This window comes from Cervus canadensis, chromosome 1, assembly GCF_019320065.1.
Source record: "Cervus canadensis isolate Bull #8, Minnesota chromosome 1, ASM1932006v1, whole genome shotgun sequence".
Lineage (NCBI taxonomy): Eukaryota > Metazoa > Chordata > Mammalia > Artiodactyla > Cervidae > Cervus > Cervus canadensis.
In genome coordinates this window covers 35,119,329-35,138,700 of record NC_057386.1, presented here as the reverse complement: position 1 = coordinate 35,138,700, position 19,372 = coordinate 35,119,329, and the positions used below count along the sequence as shown (strand labels likewise).

The following is a 19,372-nucleotide window of genomic DNA, read 5'->3' as shown; positions in this document are numbered from 1 at the left end:
TGGAGCCAGAACTCAGTCTGCCTCTTTCGACTTCAAATCTGGTAACCTTTCCATCCTGTGACACCATTTGGTCTTTCTCTCCAGCAGATGTTTCTCAGACGGTCTAGAAAATCTTGGTAGATGTAATTGTAAGTGAAATCTCCATTTAAAAATACTTGCTATGGTCCTGCTCTCTGCCAGGCACTGGGTTTGCTGTGGGCGTACAAAGATGATTAAGATGTGTTTCCCACCCTCCTGACACAGCCCAGCACCGCAGCACCACTGCCCAGAGTGGAGCTGTTCTTCAGGTTTCATCATCTGTGTCTCTCATCCCCTGCCCTCCTGCTGGGCCCTGCACCACCGCCCCCCAACCCAGAACCCCACCCACAGAGTCTTGATAATAATCCACGGAGTGCTGACCAGTTACCAGGGGCTTTATTTACATGATCGCATTCAATTCTCATGGCTTCCCTGGTGGCTCAGATTGTCAGGCATCTGCCCACAATGCAAGAGACCCGGGTTCGATCTCTGGGTCAGGAAGATCCCCTAGAGAAGGGAATGGCAATCTACTCCATTATTCTTGCCTGGAGAATCCCATGGACAGAGGAGTCAGGCGGGCTACAGCTCATGGGGTCACAAAGAGTAGGACAGGACTGAGCGACTGACACTAAACTGAAATAGAGATTATTAACCCATTTTACAGAAGAAACTGAAGCCAAGCGAGATGGAGATATTCCCAACTAGAAAGTGGTTCTGGGTCTGATGACAAATTTGGGCTGTTCCCAGCATAACGCAATGGCTATCCCTGGACCCTGGCATCCACACTCTCACTGCCAAGGACCCTGGTTCAAATGCTGGTTAGGGAACAAAGATCCCACAAGCTAAATGGTATGGCAAAAAAGAAAAAAAAAATGTAATATGTCTTCTTAAGACTAGATCACACGATTCATTTTCATTTGCATTAATATTCATTCAAAGTTCACTCCATATACAGAAATTCAGATAGTTAAGGCACAGACCCTCATAACGCAGAATGAAAACCAAGGTGAGACAGAAAAGTAACAGAGTATGTGCTGAAAGGAGTGGTTCATTTTTACTGATTGACAGTTGCGGTCCTGGCAGTCTTCATGGAGGGGGTGATATTTGCATTCGCCCTTGAAAGATAATTGAAACTCTAGTAATTATAGAAGTGGGGAAAGGATCCTCCAGGCAGAGGGAACAGCAGGGCAAGGATTAGGCTCTCAAAAGGGGAGGGCATGGGTGAATATAATGCGATTAGGCTAAGGTGCTAGAGGGGTTTAGCCAGAGCTGAGACGCCTGCATGGGGAGCCTGTGTGACCCAAGACTGAGTGCATCTGAGGCAGTGGGGAGTGACCTTGGCAGCTCATGACTCCTCTCAACAAAGAATTTTTGTCTGGCTTCGAGAAGATGCCTTGAACAGTAACAAGCAGTTTCTCTCACCTTCCCTTCCCTTGAAAGCAGCGTTTGCCCCAGATTGCCCCTGCTCAAGCCTCCTAATCTGTATTCTGTTTCTAAATGGGGGAGTCTACTGGGAGCCCCAGGCCCCTGCCAAGCGCTCCATCTGTATTTAATCAATCCCTCCTCTGACATCCAATCCGTCATAAATTCCAGCCTTGCAATAAATGTGCCGAGAGGTCTGCAGGGACGGGCTTCTATAGTGAATGAGAAGCAGAATAGCTGCCCAAACTATTGAAACGAACAATGGGGATCCGACGGACATGCTGCAAGAGGGGCAAATACTGGAGCGTAAGCAGCCACCCGGGGAGCCCCAGGGAGCCCCGCCTGCCCAAGGCCCCCGCTGTGCCCTCAGCACGTCCTCCGCCTGGCCTCCTCGCCCTTATTAGCTCCTGGTAATGGATTTTATATCTGCTCAGTGTGACGGAGGCGTCTTGGCAATCCCAAGACCTGCAGAGTCTCCTCTAGGCCCTCCAATGAGAAGCCGGCAGCCTCATCAGGCACGGAGGTGGCTCTCCAGCCAGCATTTACTTTTGTGTCGAAAAGAAATCCCAGGCATGTTTGGAACAGATGCGGGGCCTGCTGAGCCGTGGGGGCTTTTCGAGGACAATTGGGGCCGGGCCCTGGGGTGTAGCTTTCCTGTCGGTGCTGATTCTGTGGTCCTTGCCTGGGGGAGGCGGGCAGGCTGGGTGGCCCGGCTCCTCTCTGTGCTGGGCCCTGAGATACACGCGCGGTCAGGCACTGCCGCAACCCTGTGACCTGTCCGGGGCGGGCATGGCAGAGGGCCACCTTGCCGCAGGAGGGCACAGGGACGCCGGCTCAGCTCTGCCAGAGCTTTTAATTAACTCACATAATCGTTCACAGCTTTAGACACCAACACTCCCTGGTCTCCCCACACTAACTTGGGGGGGGGCCTCTTTTCTCAGCCGCACAAAGGGCTTGACTGAAATAGGAGTTCTGGCTGTTTTGAAGGGTCAGAGTCCATTTAAAAATCTGGAAAAAATCACGGACCCTTGCCTCAAAAAACACACATACAAACACAAGTACATACACATACATATATACACATCATATGTACACGTACACATATATATATATATAGAGAGAAAGAGACTATATATGCGCACATACACACACCTGTGGTGTCATGTCAGGGGTCTGACACTCCCCAGATCCAGGCAGGCTTGGATGGGGCCTGAACCCTGAACTGAATGATTGTTGGGTCCAGCCTCTTCCCCTGTCATCCTCCTGAAGCTGTCTGTGTACAAGCAGTGTCCCCGTCACAAAGCTTTTCCTAACCTCTTACTCCGAGGTAGACAGAGGAGTTTATCACCCATTTTGTGCTTAGTTGCTAAGTCGTGTCCGACTCTTTGAAACCCCATGGACTGTAGCTCGCCAGGCTCCTCCGTCCATGGGATTCTCCAGGCAAGAATACTGAAGTGGGTTGCCATGCCCTTCTCCAGGGGATCTTCCTAACCAAGGAATCGAATCCAGGCCTCCTGCACTGCAGGTGGATTCTTTACCATCTGAACCACAGATCTTATAGAAAATCAGTAGTGGAACTGGGTCTCATCATCTCCACTACTGTTTCCTCTAACTTTTTAAGACTGTGCTCCCTTTTTGGAAAAGATTTTTTTTTTTAATGTGGACCATTTTTAAAGTCTTTATTGAATATGTTACAATATTGCTTCTGTTTTATGTTTGGTTTTCTTTGTCAGGAGACATGCGGGATCTTAGCTCCCCGACCAGGGATAGAACCCGCACACCTTGCATAGGAAGGCGAAATCTTAACCACCAGACTGCCAGGGATGTCCCTATGTTCCTTTTGATGCATGGGGGGAAAGATCTCATTTCCCCACCCCAGGAATCTCTAATACTCACAGTAGGGAGGGGAGCAGAAATCTACCTCCCCAAGTCCAGGTTCACCAAATCTCAGGCTAGGTGGCTAAATTTTACTTTCTAGAGCTTGAAATATAACTGGAACTCTGGAAATCACAGTTGTTCTTATTTCCTAAGTATGAAGTATCTTAACATTGGAATATTTGAAATCCTGTTACAACCTGCGGCAGCCCAGGCTAAGAAACACTACGGAAGGACTGAGAACCTGTCCTTGTGTTTGTGAGGTCATCTGGCCCCTTCCCTTAAGTTTCCTGCAGGGGACACACCAGGACTCTCATGTTCTGAGGATGCCAGTCCCAGATGGCTCTAGGCAGCAGAAGCAGTGCTCTCCTGAAGGTTCTGGAACCCTTAACTTCGGCAAGTCTTCAGGATTGAGCTTTTGTGGGATGGCAGGGGCTCTGTCGGGCTTCCCTGGTGGCTCAGCGGTAAAGACTCCTCCTGCAATGCAGGAGATGCAGGAGACTCAGGTTCGATTCCTGGGTGGGGAGGATCCCCTGGAGGAGGGCATGGCAACCCACTCCAGTATTCTTACCTGGAGAATCCCCATGGACAGAAGAGCCTGGTGGGCTACAGTCCGTGGGGTCGCAAAGAGTTGGACATGAGTAATGTGACTAAACAGCAGCAGAAGCAAGGTTTATGTCATCCATAAACTGACACAGCCCCCAATTCCTCACTGATCTGGGGGACTTCCCTGGTGGTCCAGTGTTTAAGACCCTGTGCTTCCACTGAAGGGGATGCAGGCTTCATCCTTAGTCAGGGAGCTGGGATCCCACGTGCCCTCACCCCCCTCTCTCTTCCTTACACATTTTATGACTGAAAGTCAAGGCTTCCCGCGAATCCTTTCCTTGTCGTCTTTGCCTTCCTGCCTCTAGAAATGGATTTGCATAAAATAACCAGAGGGAATTTCTACAACTGCCTCTTTATTCACCCGAAGTCCTTCTGGGCCTGAATGTTTCCTTGATGGACTGCGATCCTTCAGCCGGTAATTTAATTGGCACCTGCCCTGTGCAGTGTCTCCCCCCGTGGTTTACAAGGGCTGGGGGAGCAGTTCGGCTCGGAAAGGGATGTTTCTGTCTTCGAGAAAGGCCTGGAGTCCCCTGAGCATCCTTTCACTCGGGCGAGTAATCTAGTATATCTTTAATAAGTGGAGTCAATTCACTTTTGGAACCCTTGTAAGATTCAGCCTTTGAGTCATTCTGACCAGAAGCGTTCAGATGCCAATAGGAATAGATAGCTGCAGCAGTGCCCACCCACGAGATCTGCCCTGGGATGCGGGGCCAGCAGCTCAGGGGAGGGAGGCACTGATAGCCACAGAAGGCTTCTTCCCTGGCCAAGGCTGCAGCATCAGTGCCCTGGAGAGTCCTGCTGACTCAGCTTCTCCACCTGCCAGAGCATCTCCAGTGTGGGCTTTGGAAAACCACAGAGTCAGAGCCCAGTGGCAAAGACGCTGGGTAAGAATCTAGCATAGACACAAGGATGGTGCCGGAGGCTGCACCTGGAGTTTAGTGGCGGAATCTCAGCTTCTCAGCTTCCTGTGTCTTGCTTTTGTCTTAATTATTTCTCATCTTCTTCTCTGTAGAGGTTAAGGGGGAGAATTGTGGACATCAGAGGGCTTGGTTTGGAATACTTGGCCCATCACTTACTAGCTGGGTGAGCTAAAGAAAGATACCTAGCCTCTCTGAGCCTGTTTCTTATCTGTAAAATGGAAACGGTTATAATAATGGCATCACCGACTTGATGGACATGAGTTTGAGCAAGCTCTGGGAGTTGGTGATGGACAGGGAAGCCTGGCGTGCTGCAGTCCATGGGGTCACAAAGAGTCGGACATGACTGAGTGACTGAACTGAACTGATAATAATGCCTCCCTCATTATACTGCTGTAAGGATTAAATGAGGTACCACATGAAAAGCACTTAAAATACTTCCAAGCACACAGTAGTCACTCAGCAAGTATCTCTTGCTGTTATTGTTGTACTGTTGGAGAGAAACAGGGGGGATGTACAGAGCTTCCCAGCTGGCCTAACAGAGAGGTCTGAAGGTTTTAGCAAAGTCCGAAGACAGAAGGATGGACAGAATGACCTCTTCTTAGTGGTTCTCTCTGAGTCTCTACAATGATTCTGTCTTGGCTTCTATTCAGCAGTTATCTGAGCCCCAGTGGTGTGGGGGCCTCTCTGGGGAGTTAAGACTAATACACTTTGATATCTGTATCAACAAATACCGATGATGCCTCTGCAGAGAGAGAGTGTGGTGGGAGGCGTGGTCTGCAGTGGGAGTTTTAATCACATGCGGGCCACAGGGGCTGCCAGGGTTTATTCCTGTTGAACAGGAGGCCTCTCTGTGCTGACTTCAGCTCAGACCACCCACCTCCTTCTCCATCAGGTCCTGGGGAGGTGTGTGGTGGGCACCACCCTGCTTGGATCTGGAGGAGAGAGAGAAAACGGTATCACAGGCCGAGCTTCCGGCTCAGCGAGGCTGCGGCTGTTCTGCTGGCTCTGTGGGGTGTTCTGAGTGGATGGAGCCTCCGGTTCTAAACTAGGGTAAGTCCTTTTCCATGTTCTAGCCTGCATTTTACTATCATCGGACGGGGCACTGCTCTCTCAGAGCAGCTTGCTGTTGCTGTGATTTGGGGAATCTACATATTCCCAGTGGCCCTACGGCTCCAATGCTGTGCATGTGCCCCAGAGAATCTCCAACACGGAAACCCAAGAGGTGCAAAGGGATGTTTGCTGCAGCAGTATTTGTAGCAGCGAGGAGCTGTGAAAACTAAATGCCCATCCAGAGGGGATGAGGGAATACAAGGTGAGGTCTTATCACACTATGAAACACTGTCATCGAAAGGAACCGGCCAAACCTACCAATATCAGTGTGAATAGATCTGAAAACAATATTAAGGGGGGAAGTAAGAAGCAGAACCAGCTAGCCATGGTGCCCTTACGGAAAGTTTTAAATACATCCATGCAGGTATATATAGGGCTTCCCAGGTGGCGCTGGTGGTAAAGAACCCACCTGCCAATGCAGGAGATGCAAGAAACCCGAGGGTTCGATCCCTGGGTCGGGAAGATCCCCGGGAGGAGGGCATGGCAACCCACTCTAGTATTCTTGCCTGGAGAATCCCATGGACAGAGGACCTGGTGGGCTACAGTCCATAGAGTGGCAAAGAGTCAGACACGGCTGAAGCAACTGAGCATGCACGCATGCAGATATATAACGCTCAGGTTAAACAGACAGGAGAAAGAGCTGCTAAAGGTAGACTGGAAAAACATAAGCATTTGGAGTAGAGGGATGGACTGGGAATGAGGACGAAAAGAGAACAACAACAACAACAAAAGACTTTGCCCAGACTGCTGGGAGATGCCATGAGCTTGTAAACACCAATCTTATTATATCCTACTAGGTGCATCTCAGGTGAAAACAAAACAGATAAAGATGGTTCAGGTCCAGATGATTCCCTCAGGACCTTCCAGCACTGCCATCCAGGTGCTCGGTCAGCATGACCAGAGCTAGGACCTTGTGGAGGTTCAGAGCTAGGACCACGTGGGGTAGTGGAGCCAGAGGAAAGTCATATCGGAGGTATGCAAGAGCCCTAGTAGGTGAATAGGTGTAGGATAGTAGGTGTAGTTATAGGAATAGGTGTAGGTGTAGTATTATTAATACTAGGTGCTGATAAAGCCACTGTCTATTACATAATCTATTTACATAATCCGGTTGTGATTTCCTGTCTTGTCAATACAGTTACATTAGTAATCAGGACCCACAGGCTGATCTATTGTCTCCTTAGGGCCTTATCATCTATACCGGTATTTGGTTCTCTCTCGTACTGGCATCTGTCATATATAAACAGTGTCAAGTGCAGGGCCAGGGCAGGAGAGCAACAGGGCTGAGGTGGGCAGATCAGTAAGAACTTGTTTCGGGCCCCGGCTACTGATGGATATTTGCAGGAGTGCAGACTCCAAGGACCACTCTTGCAGTGTGTTTTCGATTTTCACCCAGTTCTTCATTTGTATTTGGTCTAAATATAACTTGAAGACAACTGAGTTTGCTTGGGGCCAATCTCAACAGTCTTGACATCAAACAAACACAAAATACAGCTCCAACTGCAAACGGGAGACTCAGAGATAAATTGCTGCTAACCTATTGGGCAGCCTCTTAAATCAGCTCATTCCTTACAGCAGCGGCCACCTCTCTCTGCCTCCACACAGCTTACCTCTTTTCTTAAAACACCTACCCTCAGCCTCTCCAGACCCTCTCTCTAAAATCCCATCTATCAGCATGCCCCACTCAGAAGAAGAGAGGTGCCAGCGAAACAGCAATTGATGAAATAAAATCTAGACTGGAGCCTCCGTTCATCTCAGCACTCAAAAAATCAGGTGAGGTATCAGTTCAATAGGTTCTTCAAGATGTCTCCAAGCATCTCTCAAAACCCTTGAGGACTCAGGAATCTGAATATCATCTAAATTTTGCAGCCCCCCCACCCTCTTGTGGGCATGGGGTGGACCATGGTCTATGTAAAAGGAGGAGCATTTGGCTTGGTCTACTGGGTGAGGTTCTGTCCTAGCCAGAGGTTCTTATACCTGGGGTCTGGGGCTCAGCTAAAAGGTCATTGGTGTGGATCTTAAGGGAATCTCCCGGCCTCTGTGTCTCTGCAAGGAGAGGCAGATGAGACCCTTGGTGATCCCATGCTTCCTTGACAGCATTTGCTGTGAACATGAGGCTGCAGTTCCTGGTGCAGCAGGAAAGGGGACAGGCAGAATCCTAACGCTTCTTGAGGTTGAAGGCAGAAGCATGGACTAGATAAGCCGCAGCTCCCAGCAAGGAGAAGGAGAGTTCTGGATGCAAAAGCACATTCTCTCCAGTGTCCCGGATGAATTCAGGGCAACCAGGTGGGAGAAGGCAATAGTGAGGATGAACCAGCCCCTCCCAGCTGTTCTAGAAGGCTCCAAAGAAGAGCATCTGTTCCTAAGGTTGCTTTTGTGATTGGAGGCGATCCTTACAGGAGTGAACAACCACTTAGGTTCTTTAAAGTGTGGGAACCAGGGACTTCCCTAGTGGCCTAATGGTTAAGATTTTGCCTTCCAAAGCAGGGACTGTGGCTGCCTATTCCCCAGGAGAACAACAACACAGATGTGGACATGGCAGAGGGGTTCAGGCGGGTGGGGAGTGGGAGTTGCTGGGGAGACTCCTCTACACCATAGACCCAAGACCTGGGTGTCCACCCTGGGCAGGGGTTGCCAAGGCACTTGGACAGGTAAGTGACTGCCAACAGGAGCCAGTGTGGCCCTATGGCCCAACCATCTCCCACCTGGTTGCCCCCAATTCATCTGCACCTTTCCCCTAGTTCTCTGGGCTGGCAAGCTTGGCTGAGCCTGGGGCACCTGGCAGTCCAGAGGCACTAGCTGACCAGATGGTGGGCAGGGGAAAGGGCCTGGGCAGCAGGTCCCAGGGGAAGGATCCTATCTGGAACTCTGACACCATCTCTCAGTCGCAGAGCTGGGAGCCCCGACTGACTCCGGCTTCTCTCTCCTGCAGGCAGCCGAGGTCAGCGTCTCTAAATTGCTAGTTACTCCTTTCTTCAATTAAGGACGATTCTTCTGACGCAGGAAGTTAACTCCCACCGGTTAATCTAATGGCCTTGTGTCCTTTGCTGTCTGAAGGCAGGGCCAGCAGGTCACAGCCAGCACAGTTGGGAGCTGCTCTGGGGGGCCAGGGCCCCACATTCCCTGTTGGACTCCAGAGCCACACAGCAACACTGATCCTCATATGGGGGCTGGGACTGCGGTGGAGGGTGGAAGTGGGGAAGCCATGAATGGAGCATGGAAGTGGGTTGTCATGTGACAAGTCTCCTTCACCTCTGGCCCACTGCCTTCCCATCTAAGAAATGGGGGCATGGAGGAGGGTCTGGCTAGATGATTTTTGGCATTCCCATCAACTCGGGGCATCCCCTTACCTGCCACACTCCCCCACAAGGGTTTGCGGTGATTGCTGGAGTGGTGGGAGGGGTCTTAGTGCCCACCTCAGGGAGCATGATGCATTCACACACACACACACACACACACACACACACACACACGTGAGGTGCTGCCTGGAAGCAGGGCCCCTGCCAGACTGCGGTCACTGCTGCCGCTGTGAGCCAAGGGCCGGGGGAGGTGCTCAGGCCCAGGTGTGTCCGCTCTGAGGCCACTTTATTGTTCCTCTGTGACAACTCACACCCACAGAGCAGGTGGCCAAACCTGGACATGGTCCAAGCAGTCAGGTTTCTGACTGTGCCCCACCTGCAGGGAAGGGTGAAGACAGTCGAGCCCAAGGGACAAAAAAACAGGCTCTAAACTAAGCACTGCAATTTCTTGGCCTCCCTCTCCTTATGTGTGTTACGTGCTTGGTCCCTAAGTCATGTCCAACTCTTTGAGACATCATAGACTGTAGCCCTTCAAGCTCCTCTGTCCATGGCATTTTCCAAGCAAGAATACTGGAGTGGGTTGCCACTTCCTTCTCCAGGGGATCTTCCCAACCCAGGGATCAAACCCACGTATCCTGTATTGCAGGTGGATGCTTCACCACTGAGCCACCAGGAAGCCCTTCCTTATGTGTAAACTGGGCATAATACAAGACATCCAAGGATATTATATAGAGAGTGCCTGAGGGTTAAATGACATGATATAGGTAAAACCCTGAGCATACTGCCTGCCCACTCATGGCTAAGTCTACCCCCAGCACGCCTGAGTAATGACGAAAGGCTGCAGGGATTCACTCACATGCTCCCAGCTGCTGATGGATGGCGCATGCTGGCCAAGAGCTCTGGCTACAACCTCAGAGCTGCTGAAATTCTGTCTATTGGTCAGCACTGCTGTCTGGTTCCAAGATCCAGCACTCTGGGGCCTGAGAGACTTCTTGGGATACGTGACTTTCAGTACTAAAACCAGGGGTCTCTGGCAAATCAGGCTGGTTGGTCCCTCTCGGTGAAGCCACACTAGGGAGTTTGGACAGATTGTCCTTGGTTTGGTTGAGTGAGGTCCCAGAAGGACCCACTGGGGGTGGGGTCATACAACGTGCAGATTTCAGCTAAAATAAGGGGAAACATTCCCACAATCAGCAGTGTCCAAAGATGGAAAAACTCCTGTTTGAGATACTGAGCTCCTGGTCCTTGGATGTAATAAACCAGCGGCTGAAGGGCCACTTGAGGGGGATCCTGTGGATGGAGACAAAGTCCAGGGGTGAGGGGTCAGTGCTGGGCCGAATGCCCACTGAGGACCGTTTTAGCTCCACGTGTGCTCCGTTTCTGTAGACGGGTTAATGGGACCCTGGAGTTGGGACCATGGCTAGCCTGAGCATGGAATTATTCTTTTCCCTGGACAGCAGGAATGGGACAGGGTGGGTGGGGAGCTTGGCTACAGGTTGCAACTGGGTTTTAGCCCTTTCCAGTTCCTCGGAAGGAAGCAGACAGCATCTTCTTAAGGGAGCTTGGCTTGGGGGAGGTTGAAAAGTCACCTGAGAGCAGATACCCCCTAGCCCTCTCCAGCAGCAGAGAGCCAGGCAGCCGGCTGTGGGGGTGTTGGGAGCTGCCAGAGCCTGGTCAGCCATCTGTTGGGCCCATGGCTCTGGCCCAGCCCTGAGCTAGGGATAAGACAGCTCTCTCCCCTGGGCCTCCCATCTGGCTACCCCCCAGGTGCCACCGAAACAACTGGCCTCCTCTCATCCCCTGTTGGGGCTGGACTGTGAATCCCTGGCCACCACCAGGCAGAAGCCATAACACCAACCTCCCCAGCCTCTGCTGGGCCTGTTCACCAGGATGTCTGCCCCCCAGATTTGGGAAACGAAAGGGGGCTATTGCTCACCCCAAGGCCCCTGGCCTTCCCAAACTGCTCCAGCCTGGAATCCCAGGGGGGCTCTGCATGTGCTTTTACACCTTCCTTTAGAGCTAAGGGTACAGAAATCTCTCCCCCTCTGAGGCTAGTTCACATCCAGGTTCTGGATCCTAGAAAACGATTCCATGGAGTGGGGGCTGATGGAGGGTCCATCTCGCCTCCCATCCCTGGAGCCACCTCCCTCTTGGCTTCCCGGGAGCCTCCCCAGGTCCCTTCTTCCTTTCTGTCTCTCCTCTCTGCTCTCTGTCACTCTCCAGGTGCCAGGGTCTCGAGTCTGCTCCGAATTTCTCTCCCCTTCTCCCGTCGGTGTTCCAGCCCCAGAGGTGTCTCAGCTCCCAGTCTCCGTGGCTCTCGCCCCCGACTCCCGGTCCGCGTGCCCATCTCCGCCCGGACCGCAGTGTCTCCGCGTCTCCGCGCCCGTCCGGGGCTCGGAGCGGAGCGTGTTGGAGAGGCGGCCGCGGCCCCGGGCGGGGGTGAGGGCCCGCGGGGGCGGCGTTGGGCGCCTTCCTCCGTCAGTCCCTCCCCGGCAGCGCGGGGGGGCCGGCGCGGCCGCCGCTCGGCGCCTTTAAGGGAGCGGGAGGGAGCGGCGAGGCGGCGGCGGCTGCGGTGGCGGCGGCCGCGGCGAGCGGGGCGGGGGCGCGGGGCGCGGCGCTCGGAGTCCGCTCGCGGCCGGAGGCGGCTGGGCGGCCGGGGCCGGGCTGGGAGCCGCGAGGAGCGCGCGCAGCGCCGCCGGAGCCCGCCGCCCTGGCCATGGCCAAGGCGGGCCGTGCAGGTGAGGGCGGGCGCCGGGAGGGCCGGGCCGCCGGCGGGGGGAGGGACTCGCGCGGCTCGAGGTGGGGGGGCCGCCGGTCCAGGTGAGCCCCCGGCACAGGTGGGCGGAGGTTCTGGGCGGGCTGAGCGGGCGGCGGCCCGGCCGGCCCCCTGGGAGCGTGGAGAGGGGGTTCCGCGCGCCCCGCGTCCTTCCTGCGCCCCCGGTCACCTCGTGGGACACCGCGTACCCTCGCCACCGCCCCTCTGGAAAGGGCTAGGTCCGCGGCGTCCCTGCCCGGCCCGGCGGAGGGGAACGATCGCCACCCTCCCGAGACCCTGGGCAGACCGGGACGCGGGGACCGAAGGCGAGGTCCCGCGGCTGCCGCTCCATCTCGCGCCACCCCCCACCACCACCCCCAGCGCCAACCAGGACGCGCCCCCTTGTCCTGCCTCTTTCGCTATCCAGGACGCGACAACCCCCCGCCCCCAGCTCAGGCAGGAGACCCAGATTTCTTCTGGGGAAGGAGGGGTGCTCCGCTCCGCACCGGCTAGTGAGCCGTCCCGCCCCCTCCCCCTCCCGGACCCTGGGAAGCAGAGCCTCAGGGGCCGAGGTCTGAAGCGAGGGGTGCTCTTCTGCGGTCCCCAGGGCTCTGCCCTCCCCAGACCCAGGCGTGTAGTCTGGGGTGTGAGGGAGTGGGCGTTAGTCATTTGTTCATTCATTCAGCCAGACGTTCATTCACCAACATCTGCTTTGTGCCAGGCCCAGAGCTGGGCACTGGGATGAGGAGGTGGACCAGACGTTGCTCCTGTTCGCACTCTCTCGCCCGAGGGTGCCTTGGGAGGGCGCTGCAATGAGAGTGGCAGCAAGCCTGGTCTCAGCAGGGCCGCTTTCGAGGCTGGCATGTGTAAATCTCCCATGAACTCACACCCAGCCTGTGACGTTGGCAGGTGCCATGGCACCCCCTTGGACTCAGCAATGGTTTGACATGAACCCCACCCTCTCTCCATCAGTGGTGGCAGTGATGGAATGAGTGTGAGTTCACTTCTGCACACACTTGGAGTGGATTCTGCTGGGCTGTGTGTGTATAAATCCACTGCCACCCCTCGCATGCTGCCCTGATCCTGGGCCTGTCCCGATGCTCTATACATATGCTGGGTGTGTGCTTTGGGTGCCTGAGAATATACTCCCGTTCTGTCCCCAGGAGTCCTGTAGGGGTGGGGCTGGTTGTGTGCGACACAGCCAGTGAGGAACACATCTAAACATTCCCTTTCTCACTTCCCTCCCTTTTCCTCTCCAAAGGGAGGCTCCAGGAGATGACACCCATCGGGCTGGAAAAGGCGGTCTCCCTGGGTCCTTGCCCACCCCCATTCCTCCCACGAAGAGAACATGGCAGGTGTGTGTCCCACCCACTGTCCTCGCTCCCTGTGTGCACGAGTGTGCAAGTTCATGCGCACCCCTTGCACACATCACCTACCCGAGCATTGTCAACACAACAGCTGTTAACAATTGCTGCTTTTATGAGGCACCAGGCTATGTGCACCACCATCCCGGGAGGCAGGAAGTGTTACTCTTCCCTTTTGAAAATATCTGCAAACAGAAACTCAAAGAAATAGCTCCCTCCAGGTGGCCCAGGGGGTCTGGGCAGAGCCTGGATGTCGGGCCAGACTGTAAGGACTTCTAATGATGGATTTTCTCCATTGCTGCCCTCAGAGGTTCCAGCCCCTCCACCTTGGTCTGTGGGTCGCTTGGTCTCTAGACCGAGAGTCTGTGGGAATTTGTTCCTGTGACAGGTGAAGAACTGCTCTGCCCTGAGCACCAGTGCCTTGTGCTATTCTAACATCTTGTCTTTCCTGCTGCAATTTCATGCTCGGACCTTTCCCTCAGGGCAGCATAGACCTCCTTCTCCTCCGTGGGTCCAATAGCCCAAGCTCCTCCCTCCCACGCTCAGCTGCCACCCCAAGGAGCCTTTCGATCGACCCTAGCAAGATCGGATTACTCCTCTTCTTCTGAGCTCTTTCAGGCTCCTTTGCATTTTGTAAAAGTCCCTTCTCTTCCTAAGCCTTCTAAGCTTGCTGACTTGAAGACAGCAGGCAGTAATGTGTACATGGAGATTGAAGTCTGTGAGGATGGACTGGTGAGCTTTATAACAGAGGGATTCCTCCGAGACAGGAGCCCAGGTCCTTCTCTTTACGGCTAGAGAAACTGAGGTCCAAGGAGGGGATGTAACACAGACAGGGGTGGCTATTCAGGACCATCTACTGTGGATGGACAGACTGATAGTCAGAAATGATCAGGCCTTCACCCTGGGGGTGACATTAGAACTGAGGAAGGGTGAAGGCTGTGAGAATCTGGCCTGTGAATGAAAGAGTCTGCTCTGTGGCCTATGAGGTGTTCTGTCTAAATCTGGCCAAGGGGGCCATTGACTAGAGATAGAGGTTAGGGCCTCAGAGCCGCCCTAGTGCCTGACTCCAAGGTCATTGCACTGTAGTCTAGTGAGAGCAGCCCGGACTTGTGCAGTGCACACCCTGAGCAACCAGCCATGGCTGTGTCAACGGAGTCACACAGGAGCTGAAGGGAGGCAGTGACAGGAGCTTCCATGTTGACAGCAGAACCCAGGTACAAGAGAAAATATAATCAAGTCTTAGAAAGAATTGGATAAACGGCAGAGGGTCGATCCCAAATGGGAAGATTTCAGTCACACAGACCAGGATGGTTATGGTGCCCTGCGTCCAGCCTGGAGAGAAAAGGCTAGTCAAGGAGAGCCCTTGGTCTTGGCTTGAGGGTGCGCTCGATCTGCTGGACAAAGCAGGAGAGATGCTACCTATGGGATGAAAGTCTGTTGTAGGGAGGAGAGTGGGGGAGTGGGGAGGGTCTGGGAAATGACCTCTTACAATACAGAGCTACCTGGGTGGCAGGCCTCAAGTGTGTTGTAGACAGGGAGGAGGCCAATGGGGTCTTGAAACAGTGAGGGCTGAGTTCCTCTAGAAGCTGGGCCTTTAAAGCCTGGCAGAATTTGGACAGAAAGGTGGCAAGGTGCAGGTAAACCTCCTGGTCTTGGGAATGGGAAAAATGTGCCTGTAGAGGGTGTGAAGGGGGTGGGTGGGGAAGAGGTACCCAGGGGTGGAGAAAGCTGGCCGGCTGGGGAGAAGGTTCCTGGAGGGACGCAGAGGGCTGCGAGAAACTCTGGAGAATATGGAAAATGGGAGGGACGCGTAAGGTTTGGGTGTTTTGACAGATCCCTCCTGGGAGGGCAGAGAGAGAGGCCAGCCGGGCAGGGCTCAGTAGGGAAGGGTTTGTGCTGGTTCCTGCCAGCCGCTGGGCCCCTCCCTTCCTCCCTACGCCCCTCTGGCCTCAGCAGGTTGGCAGGCATGTCAACCCCAGGGGCAGGGCAAGTGGAAGGCCCCCGCTGCCGGGCAGGAGCCAGGAAGGTCTTGGAACCTCTCTGGCTGGGCCAGGGCTGCCGTCTGGAGAGGCCGGGTGGGGGCTCTAGGGCTGGGCCTTCTTCCAGGCTGGAGGAACCAGTTTATTTGCTCCCAGGTGTTGGGGAGGAGCCAGCAGGCTGGAGTGTATCAAACCCAGTAATTTGAGTCAGTAAAATACTGATCCTTTAGGAGCAGAGCTGGGGGCACGCCTTCAGAAACTCATGTTCAAAACGTTCGCCCGGAGCTGACACTGAGGGGAGGGGAGCCCAGTGGAAAAAGGTGGTGGCAGAATCGGGCCCAGAGCCTGTGTCTCCAGAGTTTTGGTTTGAACCCGGTTCTGCTGTGTCGGCTGCCCTCTCACCACCCCAAAGTCACACCTCCTCCTGAGCCTCTGATTTGTGGTCCCCGGGTGGTGTGTATGAGGGGATGGGGGCAGGGCAGGTGGCCGGATCCCTCAGAGGACAGAATGTTTTGGAACTTGGGAAAGGGACCAGCTCTGGGAGTCTCAGGACTTTGGGGAAGAGCCAGGAGATTTGAGGCACCACTCAGAAACTCCCGAGCCTGGGGTACCAGGATGGCTTTGCTGTGTATCTGCCGAAGGGCCTCATCATTCTACGTGGAGACGGCAAATGCACCTTTGCAGTTCCTAGGGAGCCACGCGTGCTTGCTCAGTCACTTCAGTTGTGTCTGACTCTGTATGACCCCATGGACTGCAGTCTGCCAGGCTCCACTGTCCATGCGATTCTCCAGGCAAGGATACTGGAGTGAGTTGCCATTTTCTACTCCAGGGGATCTTCCGGACCCAGGGATCGATCCCATTTCTCTTACGTCTCCTGCTTTGGCAGGTGGGTTCTTTACCACTCAGGCCACCTGGGAAGCCCCTAAGGAGATGGCTAGGGGCAAATCAGACACCAGTGCCCCAACTCAAAGCCCCTCTAAAGCTCTGCCTCCAGGAAGCCTTAGCGGCCTCCTGTGCAGCCGTAGAAGTGCTGGAGCTTGGGCCTGTCTCTGGTTCCTCTGCTGAGTTACCTGTCCTAGCAGTCAATCTGGCAGGTCCCAGCAGGCCCCAGCTTGAGACCCTTCGGTGCCTCTTAGCCCTGCCTATGGTGAGGTGTGTGGGGTGGTGAGTCAACACAGCACAGTTCATAAAACAGAGTCCCACAATGAGCACATGATCCTGGGCCCATAAACCCTGGTGGAGGTCTTGGCTAGTGTTTGGGAGTCCAGTGGTAGCACACAAAGTCTGAGGACATGGCTAGACCCCCTTTTCTGGGGCCCTGTCTGTGTCAGACTGGCCAGAATGTGTGATGCTTTCTCATATATGTCTTAGTGGACAGTGATAGTTCATGGCTAGAAGAGTCTTGGAGATCTTCGGGTCCTACCTGTTAATTATGAAGGTGGGAGATCAAGGCCAAAAAGGCAAAAGGTTTTTCTCTGAGCTCTGGTGTCTTTAAGAACAGAGGCTGTGAACTCCCAAGACCAGTAAGGACTTGAGGACTGGGGGCTTCTTTTCCATCTGGGTGCCTCCTAGAAATTCCCTGGGATTCCAGGCTTGGGAGAGGGTCAGTGATTAGCATTCTAGGAACAATCTGGCTCATTTTGGGTAGCAGTCAACATGCTTTCCTATCCAACACATGCCAGCATCTCTTTGAAGTAGGGCTGATGTCATTCCCATTTCATGGATGAGAAAACTGAGGCCCAGAATGGTTGAGTATCTGATTCCAGGGTCACATATGAAGTCAGAGGCAGAGCTCGTATTAGAACTTAGGTCTCTTCTCTTGGATTCAGCATTCCTAGGAATTTGACTGTGTAACAAAGAATAGACCTGGCCCTGTCACTGGTTGCCCTTTAACTGCCCCTCTGGGCCTCAGTTTTCTCACCTGTAAAAGGGGAATGAGAAAGAAAGTTGTGGGGACAGGGTAGCTCTGAGTTTGCTTTAGCTCAAACACTACTCTCTTCCTTCTCAGCCTCTCTCCTGTGGCTTTACGGTGCCTTTCGGCCGTTACCTCCGTCCATCTCCCTCCTCATGGGGACCCTCCCAGAGGCTGGTGGGGATGGGAGGACAGATGGGGAACCGAGGACAGGCATTTGGAGAGAATCTGCCTCCTGGGGGTCCCAGGACCCCAGCCTACCACCACATCTGCAGCCAGGAGCTTCGTGGAAGGGGGTGGCCAGGGCCCCCAGGGAAAGGGCTGGGGGTGGGAGCGGGAAGGAGAGAATGCATAACAAATGAGTTTAGAAATCAAATGGGATCTGAGCTCCCCACCCACTCCCTCAAACCTCTTTATACTCCCTCTTTTAAAATTCTTGTTTTCTGAAGAGAAGGAAAATGCTACCCGGCACCCCTTTTGCTAACGAATGGGCGCCTTAGTGAGTCACGCAGGAGGTAAATGCCACCTCCAGGGCCCCGCGTCTGCCTGCCTGCGGAGGCCTGCACAGCTGTGTGGCCACCAGCCCTCATGGGGGTACATGTGTGGGGTGCCCCCTGCCTGTCAGAGGCTTTGGGGTGGGAACCGGGTCCCTGCAGGGGAGCCCCCACCCTACCTCCTCCAGGCTCTCTCCAAGGTGGCATTTTATGTGGTTCAATTGTGGATGGGACCACAGCTCAAGCTGGGGCCAGGCTGAAAGCAGGCATGGCCATATCAGGGCTCAGTTGGAGACTAGGGGAGGGGCTGCAGGGGCTTGGGCTGTGACCTGTCCGTGGGGTGAATTCAGGACCTTCAGGGAAGGTTTTGTGGCTGTGGGGCTGCCAGGGCTGGGAGCTGGTGGTGGGGCGGGTGGGCAGGTGCTAATGAATCTGTCTCTGGAAGCCAGAGTCCAGGGGCATTAAGCTCTTCTCTCCAGGTATCCTGGCAGGGGCATGGTGTGTGTGCCTGGAGTCTCATCTTCCTTTTGGATGGTCAGCCTGTTAATTTGCAGACCTAGGGCTGGGGAGGCCAGGGAGGAGGTGTTCCCCCTTCCCAGATGACCTGTTATTCCGGAGGGAGGGAAGTGGCCGTCTGTTAGCTGGGGATGCCAAACAAGGGTTGAAAGCAAAAATAGAAACACGTCGGGCTCTGTGTCTGGGAGGGGCATCGAGTTCTGGTGGATCGAGAGGCCTCTTCTGAGCCGTCTGCCGCTGATGCTGTGTTTGCTTGCGCAGTGTTTGCAGAGCTCCTGACCTCCTTGGGGATGGATCTAGGTGTGCAGGCTCTGGGCTCGGGCTCCAGGGGCTGCAGCTGTTCCGTGAGCCTGTCTTCAGGGGGTTTGGAGTGGCTGCGGCCACCCACCCATCCCTCAGACACCTCTGACCTTCCCTGGACGGCTCCCGAGTGGTTCAGCTCACTGCTGTCTGGATCAGAGCTACCCATCCCTCAGACACCTCTGACCTTCCCTGGACGGCTCCCGAGTGGTTCAGCTCACTGCTGTCTGGATCAGAGCTCCTTTTGGCCTCCTGTTCCCTTCTCATCCCCTGACTTCCCACCTCCCGTGAAGCTGGTCTCAGCTGACCGACTCTGGAATCATCCCTTGTGGTAAAAAGAGCTATTTTCAGCCTTCCCATTACTGCCCAGTGGGGGGGGGGGGGTGTTTATCCCTTGCTGCTTTTTTGTTTCCTTCTTGTACAGTGTCAACTGGAGCGGTGTGGAGAGCATTCCACAGCCCCACCTGCGGGGTCCCGGCTGGCAACTCCCTGGTGCTGTGATTGGGCACCAAATGCAAAGCCACCTTTGGGGCAGAGGCCCCCTTGGGCCCCCTCCCTGTGCTATAGTCACCCCAGAATAGCAGGGGGCACCAAGGGTCCCGTGGAGTCACCTCAGCCTTGGCTGGTGGGGGCCACTCTCCTGACTGCTGCCCCATTCAAACTGATGGCAGCCTTTGGTGACCTTAGCAACAAGCTGGCCAGCTCACTGAGGTGGCGGGGAGGGGGGCGCTTTTAAAGGAGCCCCCAGCATCCTTTGTTGAGTCTATGACAACCTCCACCCCCAATCTGGCCTCCCCACGCCCTG

The 19,372-nt window shown here is 54.5% G+C and overlaps 1 protein-coding gene across 3 annotated transcripts in view; it reads left to right on the top strand.

Moving 5' to 3' along the window:
* The first annotated feature begins 5,680 nt into the window (after window positions 1-5,680).
* Window positions 5,681-19,372, top strand: part of PITPNM3 (PITPNM family member 3) — a 98,085-nt gene continuing 84,393 nt past the window's right edge. The window contains exons 1-2 of one of the 3 annotated variants that reach the window (XM_043477319.1): window positions 11,808-11,985; window positions 13,264-13,357. In XM_043477319.1, coding sequence (XP_043333254.1) covers window positions 13,351-13,357 — 7 coding nt within the window. In that variant the 5' untranslated portion in view covers window positions 11,808-11,985; window positions 13,264-13,350. Of the gene's footprint in view, window positions 5,892-11,806; window positions 11,986-13,263; window positions 13,358-19,372 lie in introns of those variants that run through there. The other 2 variants (XM_043477320.1, XM_043477318.1) reach the window with 2 other exon arrangements.